This window comes from Esox lucius, chromosome 13 (assembly GCF_011004845.1).
Source record: "Esox lucius isolate fEsoLuc1 chromosome 13, fEsoLuc1.pri, whole genome shotgun sequence".
NCBI lineage: Eukaryota > Metazoa > Chordata > Actinopteri > Esociformes > Esocidae > Esox > Esox lucius.
The window spans coordinates 36,943,666-36,953,006 of record NC_047581.1 but is presented as its reverse complement, the minus strand read 5'-3'; the positions used below and the strand labels follow the sequence as shown (position 1 = coordinate 36,953,006).

The following is a 9,341-nucleotide window of genomic DNA, read 5'->3' as shown; positions in this document are numbered from 1 at the left end:
CAAACAACCCTCCCTACATCGTGTTAGCGACAGAACGTATCCATTGGTCGGGTGAGGTGGAAAACATCTACAATAATTATCTAACAGTGCGCTAAAATGACATCCAGCCGGACCAGGCAGCTAACAGGGTTCCCCTCCCGGTTCCCATGGGGGGGGGGTGGGGTTGGGGGGAGGGGGGGTGGGTGGGGTGGGGGCTACACATCGGTGCTGACACTGTGGGTGACCACCTCTCTCATGGTGACCGAGCGGATGAGGTTAAGCTTCCGGTTGAAGCTAGCCAGTTCCACAGGCAGGTCCAGCTCCTGCTGCTCCACAGTCCGGTAGCTTATTCGTGCGCCGCCGTTCCGCAGTCTGTCGCACGGGTGCTGTGGGTGGAAGGGCAGGGAGTAGCGTGAGCAGGAGGGGCAGAAGGTGTGGGAGCGCGTGACCGGTTTTCCCACCAGCGGCGGCGTGTAGACGAACGTGGGCCCGTTGGCCTCGGAGGGAGGCGTGGTCGTGTCGCCGGGGGCGTCGGCCGCGTGCACTGGCGTGGGCAGGGAGGACATGGTGGTGAGCTCCGGCTGTTCCTCCTCCTCCCTCTCTGGCTCTTCCCTCTTACAGCAATAATACTGCCCAGGGATCACAGAGAAATGTGACAAGAGTGAACACGCCAGTGGACGTACGGCTTTAACATTCATGCAATCATCACGGCTAGGGTAGAGACAATCTTTTTCGAAAGATTTGGAAGTCGTCGTGCCAAGACTATAGCTTACCTGCAACCTGCAGTAGCACAGTACTGCAACAATGGTCAGTAAGATGACTGTAGCTAGAATTCCACCACAGATAACCACTGTCCCGGCTGACATTCGAAATCCTCTCCATCAACACTCTGCAAAGAGAATCGAAGAGAGGGAGGGGGTTCTGACATTTACACAGTCTAGCTCTTAGAGTCCTCAACGGCCCTCACTGCCGAATCTGATGTTACTGCTTTAAGTGATCTCGTCCATACTTTAAGTGATCTCCTCCATACTTTGAATAAATTGACTAGACACTGTGCAGGGTCAAGGTGACATCTTGACATCAGGTCAAGAGGCTAGAAGAAGAGAGGTGATTACATTTACATAATCTAGCTCTTAGATATAGAGCCCTCCACCGCCCACATTTTGAATTTGATGTTACTCCTTCAAGTGAAGTGATCACTTCCACTCTTTGAAGAAATTGACTGGGCATAGTAAGGTAATTAGAAATGATCCTTCAGATCATCAGGTCACCTTACAAATCTTTAGTTGCTCAAGTATCCATTCAACTATCATACATCCATTTAACTACAACATGGTGTCCAATACACATAAAAATAATAATCCAATGTAGGCAGATTTCGCCAGGGAGCAAGAAGATTCCCAATCTTTCCCTCATACAGTTCCATGGTTTGTATCAAGTGTCATTAACCATTAACAAGCCTGTATTATTTAAGCGAGATGAAACTGGCCTGACACAAACACCAATGTCCATTTTTATTTAGAATTGGAGGGTGAAATGATTGCACACGAGCACTTCACTGAATAGGTTTCCCAAACCGAAACATGCTACGACAGGTGGAAACTGCCCAACGGGATCTTTGTGGCGCTTGCTTGGCTTTGCCCACATCCTTTCTGAGGTTCTGTCTACTCCAATTCATTAGCCTCCCAACAGGAAAAAAACGTGTAGGTCATCTTTGTTCCGTTATGAAAATGTTTTAAGCAGTAGTGTGATGTTGTCAGCCGCCGTTGCTTGTGGAACAAAAGAGGAGCAATTCAGAAAAAAATGGAAGGGCTCAATCTCCACTTAAGTTATGTCACAAGTTCGCTAGGCCACATATTGAGATGTGGCTTTTGTTAAAGATGCATTCTGGGACTTCAACAAAATAATATAAACGAATGTAACCACCCATTATAGCATCCATGTGTAATGTGTCACTGATACAGCTCCGGGAAAAGGAACAAAAAGGGTTAAAATTAAGAGACCACTGCAAAAATGCATGCTTCTGTTCCTCACTCAAAACCATCCTTTTCGAACTTTTTGGAAAGGAAAGAAAAAGGTGCAATGGTCTCTTAATTTTTTCTGGAGCTGTATATACAAATGAAATTTCAAGTTTGAAAGCGAGTGGTTTTGATGATGCAGGACACTATTGGTGCATACATAAAATGTTCAAGCCAAATTGGCTTTACTTCCTGGTTAAAGTTTTACTGTGGAAAAGGATCTCAGAACGTATCATTCAGTGTGGGAACATTGTGGAATGCATGTGTGTTACACAGCAGAAATGACATCAAACCCCAAAATAGCCCCAGCACTAAAGCATGGAAAGGGAAAGGCTTAAAGGCAATGCATTTCAATTAAACTTTTGTTTTCTCAGATTCTCACATAAAACCAAATAAAAGCAATCAAATCCCAAGGCAATTGGTCACACATAATAAAAATAATAATAAGAAATAGAAATAACATTTCAAAGAACATTACAGAATATTTAGTCAGACTGAAGTAGATATGGACCGAAGTAGGAGAGGATTTATATCATACATCCATTAAAGAGGAATACTGTCAATGTTAAGAAAATGTATTAAAGTTCATAAAGCCCCTAACCTATTGTTGCACAGGTCAAAGTGTGCATCTCTCCTAATCAGGGTGAATGAGGAACAGCTACAGTAAGACTTAAGTCATAATGCTATACAGATTGCCCTCACTGGGATGTTTCACCAGTGAAACTTGAAGAATTATCATTCTTGCTGTGACTGAATGTGGTGGTGTTTCTATTGTGCGGTCGCAATCTACTACACTATTATATGCAGTGCTTCATAAATAGAACACTGTGATCCTATACAACAGTATTGTTGATTACTTCTTTCTAATTCGCTAGAAATTAGTTCTAGAATGCATATTAATTCCTGATATATGGGACAATCATGTCTTCGGGACAGATAAAAGGCACAACTAATCAAAACCACTACATCTAGAAAGCAATAAACAGACACATTTACGGAGGCATTTATCCTGCTTTTAACACAGTTGCCAACAAACAACAATACCAACATGTTTTTGTTTATATTTACATGTTTAGTACTGAATGTATGTTTTCTTATGTTTTGCTAGCTAGACATGCATTACATTTGATTAGATCTATATTTGTGGATGTGACCTTGTTAACTGGATCACTGCAGACTGGTGATGTTCTCTTGTCAGTCTTATCCCTACATTTGACATTTGGGGACAACTTGATCTATTTACAGTCTTAAACCTACAAACTAAATCATAAGCGAACATTTACTAATAGAAATGACATTTTTGTTCACATGTCCATGTATAATTAGTGATTATGCATTCTGATGTTTTGTTTCATTCAGATGCTACAGGTTGCTACAAATGTGACCCAGTTGTCCGTTAAGTTAGTCCTATATTTAATATATAATAGAGCAACCCAGGCTACCTTACAACACCACAATCAATAATAAGGGTTTCCAGATAAGTACAATTGAGTACAACTCTACTACTGCATGGGTAATCTGCAGTGTAACATCATTTGAATATTGCCAAAAAAAGTAATTTTTATTTGATTGTTTCTTTCTGGAACCACACTCCTTGAGAGAGGATGGACTCTTCACCACTCTGGAGTTGCCCATGGTGAGAGGCGGCGGGCTGGTGTGGGTTTGCTCATAGCTCCCCAGCTCTGCCGCCATGTGTTGGAGTTTACCCCGGTGAACGAGAGGGTCGTTTCCCTGCGCCTACGGGTCGGGGATAGGTCTCTCACTGTTGTTTGTGCCTACGGGCCGAACGGCAGTGCAGAGTACCCGACCTTCTTGGAGTCTCTGGGAGGGGTGCTGGAAAGTGCTCCGACTGGGGACTCTATTGTTCTACTGGGGGACTTCAACGCCCACGTGGGCAACGACAGTGACACCTGGAGGGGCGTGATTGGGAGGAACGGCCCCCCGGATCTGAACCCGAGTGGTGTTCAATTATTGGACTTCTGTGCTAGTCACAGTTTGTCCATAACGAACACCATGTTCAAGCATAAGGGTGTCCATCAGTGCACGTGGCACCAGGACACCCTAGGCCGCAGGTCGATGATCGACTTTGTTGTCGTCTCATCTGACCTGCGGCCGTATGTCTTGGACACTCGGGTGAAGAGAGGGGCGGAGCTGTCAACTGATCACCACCTGGTGGTGAGTTGGATCCGATGGCGGGGGAGGAAGCTGGACAGACTCGGCAGGCCCAAGCGTACTGTAAGGGTCTGCTGGGAACGTCTGGCCGAGTCTCCTGTCAGAGAGATCTTTAACTCCCACCTCCGGCAGAGTTTCGACTGGATCCCGAGGGAGGTTGGAGATATTGAGTCCGAGTGGACCATGTTCTCCACCGCCATTGTCGAAGCGGCCGCTCGGAGCTGTGGCCGTAAGGTCTCCGGTGCCTGTCGAGGCGGCAATCCCCGAACCCGGTGGTGGACACCGGAAGTAAGGGATGCCGTCAAGCTGAAGAAGGAGTCCTATCAGGCCTGGTTGGCTTGTGGGACTCCTGAGGCAGCTGACGGGTACCGACAGGCCAAGCGGGCTGCAGCCCGGGTGGTTGTGGAGGCAAAAACTCGGGCCTGGGAGGAGTTCGGTGAGGCCATGGAGAAGGACTATCGGCTGGCCTCGAAGAGATTCTGGCAAACCATCCGGCGCCTCAGGAGAGGGAAACAGTGCCCTACCAACGCTGTTTACAGTAGAGGTGGGCAGCTGTTGACCTCAACTGAGGATGTCGTCGGGCGGTGGAAGGAGTACTTCGAGGATCTCCTCAATCCCGCTGACACGTCTTCCATTGAGGAAGCAGAGGATGAGGGCTCAGAGGTGGACTCGTCCATCACCCGGGCTGAAGTCACTGAGGTGGTCAAGAAACTCCTCGGTGGCAAGGCACCGGGGGTGGATGAGATCCGCCCTGAGTACCTCAAGTCTCTGGATGTTGTGGGGCTGTCTTGGTTGACACGCCTGTGCAACATCGCGTGGCGGTCGGGGACAGTGCCTCTGGGATGGCAGACCGGGGTGGTGGTCCCTCTTTATAAGAAGGGGGACCGGAGGGTGTGTTCCAACTATAGGGGGATCACACTTCTCAGCCTCCCCGGGAAAGTCTATGCCAGGGTTCTGGAGAGGAGAATACGGCCGATAGTAGAACCTCGGATTCAGGAGGAACAGTGTGGTTTTCGTCCGGGCCGTGGAACACTGGACCAGCTCTATACCCTCTACGGGGTGTTGGAGGGTTCATGGGAGTTTGCCCAACCAATCCACATGTGTTTTGTGGATTTGGAGAAAGCATTCGACTGTGTCCCTCGCGGCATCTTGTGGAGGGTGCTTGGGGAATATGGGGTCCTGGGTCCTTTGCTAAGGGCTGTCAGGTCCCTGTACAACCGAAGCAGGAGCTTGGTCCGCATTGCCGGCAGTAAGTCAGACTTGTTCCCAGTGCATGTTGGACTCCGGCAGGGCTGCCCTTTGTCACCGGTTCTGTTCGTAATTTTTATGGACAGAATTTCTAGGCGCAGCCAGGGGCCGGAGGGTGTCAGGTTTGGGGACCACACAATTTCGTCTCTGCTCTTTGCAGATGATGTTGTCGTGTTGGCCCCTTCTAACCAGGACCTTCAGCATGCACTGGGACGGTTTGCAGCCGAGTGTGAAGCGGTGGGGATGAAAATCAGTACCTCCAAATCTGAGGCCATGGTCCTCAGTCGGAAAAGGGTGGCTTGCCCACTTCAGGTTGGTGGAGAGTGCCTGCCTCAAGTGGAGGAGTTTAAGTATCTAGGGGTCTTGTTCACGAGTGAGGGAAGGATGGAACGGGAGATTGACAGACGGATCGGTGCAGCTTCTGCAGTAATGCAGTCGATGTATCGGTCTGTCGTGGTGAAGAAAGAGCTGAGCCGCAAGGCGAAGCTCTCGATTTACCAGTCAATCTACGTTCCTACTCTCACCTATGGTCATGAGCTTTGGGTCATGACCGAAAGGACAAGATCCCGGATACAGGCGGCCGAAATGAGCTTTCTCCGCAGGGTGGCCGGGCGATCCCTTAGAGATAGGGTGAGAAGCTCGGTCACCCGGGAGGAGCTCAGAGTAGAGCCGCTGCTCCTCCACATCGAGAGGGGTCAGCTGAGGTGGCTTGGGCATCTTTTTCGGATGCCTCCGGAACGCCTTCCTGGGAAGGTGTTCCGGTCCCGTCCCACCGGGAAGAGACCCCGGGGAAGACCTAGGACACGCTGGAGGGACTATGTCTCCCGGCTGGCCTGGGAACGCCTCGGTGTCCCCCCGGAAGAGCTAGAGGAAGTGTCTGGGGAGAGGGAAGTCTGGGCATCCCTGCTTAGACTGCTGCCCCCGCGACCCGGCCCCGGATAAAGCGGGAGAAGATGGATGTTTCTTTCCGTCTAGAACATTTGTGGGTCTACACTCAACCAATCATGAAGGTCCCAGCAGCAGAATGTACGTGTTTGGTTCTGATACTGATGCCTGTGGTGGATCAGCTGTCGCCCAAGTCATTCTATACCCGTAGTAGACCACCCTGGTCCTTGAGTACCCAACCTGGAAATTGGAACCAAATCCTGCAGAATGTACAGGCCTCAAGCTTTTTCTAAAAGTGGTGAAATAAACGAAAAATGTGTTTGAACCCCTGTTTGAACCCTTTTTGGGGGCTCTTGAAACACGGACAAATGTGTAAACAATCAAACATGGACACAGGATTTTTATTACTGCTTAGGAATACATATAATCTACAACCAGTTTCTGATAAACGCTTGGATGTGGTAAAAGTTTTAGCAAACAAACATAGGGACAGGTTGACAAAAACACAGAGAAGCTCCTACACAGAGATATAGCGGAATACACAGCCTTAGTATCACTGGGCTGTGTTGTGGCACAAAGACAGACCATTACCTCTCCTGTCCTCCCTGAGTGTGACATCGCTCCAGTCTTTCAGATCCAAATCCCCAGGGTCTAGAATCAACAGAACTTATTGCCTTCTGTTCCCATGGCGACCTGGGCAGAACATCTGTGCCCCTGAGGTTAGAGAGTCATTTACACCCACACACTCAACAAGCCTTTTGCTGAGTGGCTGACTGCTGTGATTCACTATCAAACACAAATCACTAGCCAACCACATGCAGCCAGACTTCAAAAGGTCAATATTGTAGTACACAAAACTACTTAGCTAGAGTTGAGAATTATACTCTCTGTGAGACACTCTCTGTGTCCTCTAGCTCTACATAATGATACATCTCACACATATTTTGTGTTGAGAGTCTTAGGTAACATTATAGGGTATAGACCCCGGCTTGCCACACACACACACACACACACACACATAAACACGCAAACCTACCCACACAGTCCATGGCCCCATCCTAAACAATGCGTGCTAAATATTTTCTGTTCACATTGTGATTAGAAATAACATTATAGGCTCTGTTTCAATGCATTGGACCAATTCTCAAGACAATGGACAAGCCTTATTATGGATATTACTTATTATAATATCATCAACAAAGGGGAATTTCTTTAAAGGGAGTTCAAATATGTAGTTAACACATTTGCACGAGGCATCTAACCACAATGAATAACAGCAGATTACACAAATGCGAAACCTCAACAGTAAAGAACAGTCTGGATCCCAGACAGAATGGGCTACCTAAGAACTAGAGAAAAACATGAAAAAAACATAGCCAATACATTTGAACCAATCTTGATGTCTGCACAAATCACACATGGCACATGCTACAATTGCCAGGTTTTAACCGCACGGCAGCAGAGAAAATCAGTACCATGGACAGCCGCACCGTGCCCAGCACTCTAACATGGAACTGAAATGATAAAAAACGCTTCGTATTAAACTACCCTGAAAGCCTAGATTTTCTCTTTGAGTCTTTTATGACACACTTCATTATCTTTGTTTTAAAGGATCTTTCATCTAACCCGTTTCATTATCCAAAATTTTGTTTTTAATATATGCTGCTCACGTCTTGAGGGATCAAACTTTTTCTGTAGGCCTACATGAAGAAAACTAAATTAATTTGTAATAGGCCTAATCTAGCAATGGCCAGACTACTCCATGAACACAAGCAAGCCCGCAATCAAATACATCTGTGAGAAAATGTGTAAAAACCGACAGGAAATTTCTTGATGAATAAACTACCCTAACAATGGCTGTAATCTTACCTTTAGAAGTATTTGAAACGTCCCATGACGCTTTCCCCGCGCCTCCAGCTCGCGCAGCCCAGGTTCTGGGCATCCGTATGGCGGACACGTGACGCTCAAAGGCAACCGCGCCTGAAGGTAATCGACAGAGTTTCAACCGAGATGATTTGAACTCTCATCAGGTAGGCTTCCCTTCAGTGTACACATTTGTCTCGTACCTTTATCACAGAAAACCAGAAAATTGCCAATGCCTGTTGATCTTCTGTAGGAGTTTAAAACACGTATTTCCTTAGGGAAAAAATCGGGCAAGTTTAAAACAAACACTTCAAGTAAATATTCCCATCACAATTTCCGACGTTCTTCTTCACCTGTTCATCGGACTTAAAATGCTTTAGGCCAAACCTTGCATGATTAATGCAATAAAATGTATGGTCAAATTAAATGTAGGCTAAATTAAAAAAGTTAATTACGCTTTCCCGCGCAATTAGATTAGATAGTATACATTTGATACTGGTATAACGGTGAATGCAAGCCCTTCTACTGTGTCGGTGCAGAATCCAATTATCCTTGTGGAAAGAAAAAGCATCTCGTTACACTCCTAATGCAATGTTTCCTTTCCCCAGCAAAAAAAGAAGGAAAATGACTCCCCAAAATGAGAAAAAATACCGTGTAGATAACACGTAGACTAATTTGTCATCTTTTCCGCATGTGTTGTCCCGTCCACTCTCCTCTGTATTGATAGGACAGCGGACCTCCAAGCGCGCATTAATTTCTTCTGCTGATCTGACGAAATGTGGCCATGCGGCAATGCAGCGGTGAGTTGTTTATCCTTGACGTACTTTCACGAAGGGCATACAGACAGTTTACTTCCATGATAGAATAACTGTGCATCTACTGTGTTGTCGCTGTTGAGAAACAGCAATGTGGGATAGGATGTAATTGATTATTTAAGCATTCTTGGTTAACTTCCCTGAAGAAATGTAATAAATTGATATTATTAGGGCCACTGGATAGCTAACACACAGTGGGCCTAGTCTACAGATACTATTTGATGGTAGGCTTTAACTTCAGAATAAACTACATTTACAAAAAGGTCAAAGATAATGGTATTATCCCTATTAATTTGGCACATACAATCTTCATAGAAACCATTGAATAGCTGCAAGGATTTGAACTTCATAATAATGTCAG

General features: G+C 46.5%; 1 protein-coding gene across 4 annotated transcripts; it reads right to left on the bottom strand.

The window, feature by feature from the left end:
• Positions 1-178: 178 nt before the first annotated feature.
• LOC105014702 (protein FAM163B) lies at positions 179-8,923 on the bottom strand. 4 transcript variants are annotated; one of them, XM_034296645.1, is made up of 4 exons: positions 8,172-8,923; positions 6,894-7,016; positions 753-868; positions 179-608 (listed from the first exon to the last, which is right to left on the bottom strand). In XM_034296645.1, exons 3-4 carry the CDS (start codon positions 843-845, stop codon positions 195-197), a joined length of 507 nt encoding a protein of 168 aa, XP_034152536.1. In that variant the 5' UTR covers positions 846-868; positions 6,894-7,016; positions 8,172-8,923; the 3' UTR covers positions 179-194. The 4 variants fall into 4 exon arrangements, with proteins under 4 accessions (XP_034152536.1, XP_019908025.1, XP_019908024.1 ...); XM_020052466.3 differs by having other exon boundaries at positions 6,894-7,008; XM_020052465.3 differs by lacking the exon at positions 6,894-7,016 and having other exon boundaries at positions 8,172-8,282; positions 8,369-8,923.
• Between the last annotated feature and the right edge of the window lie 418 nt (positions 8,924-9,341).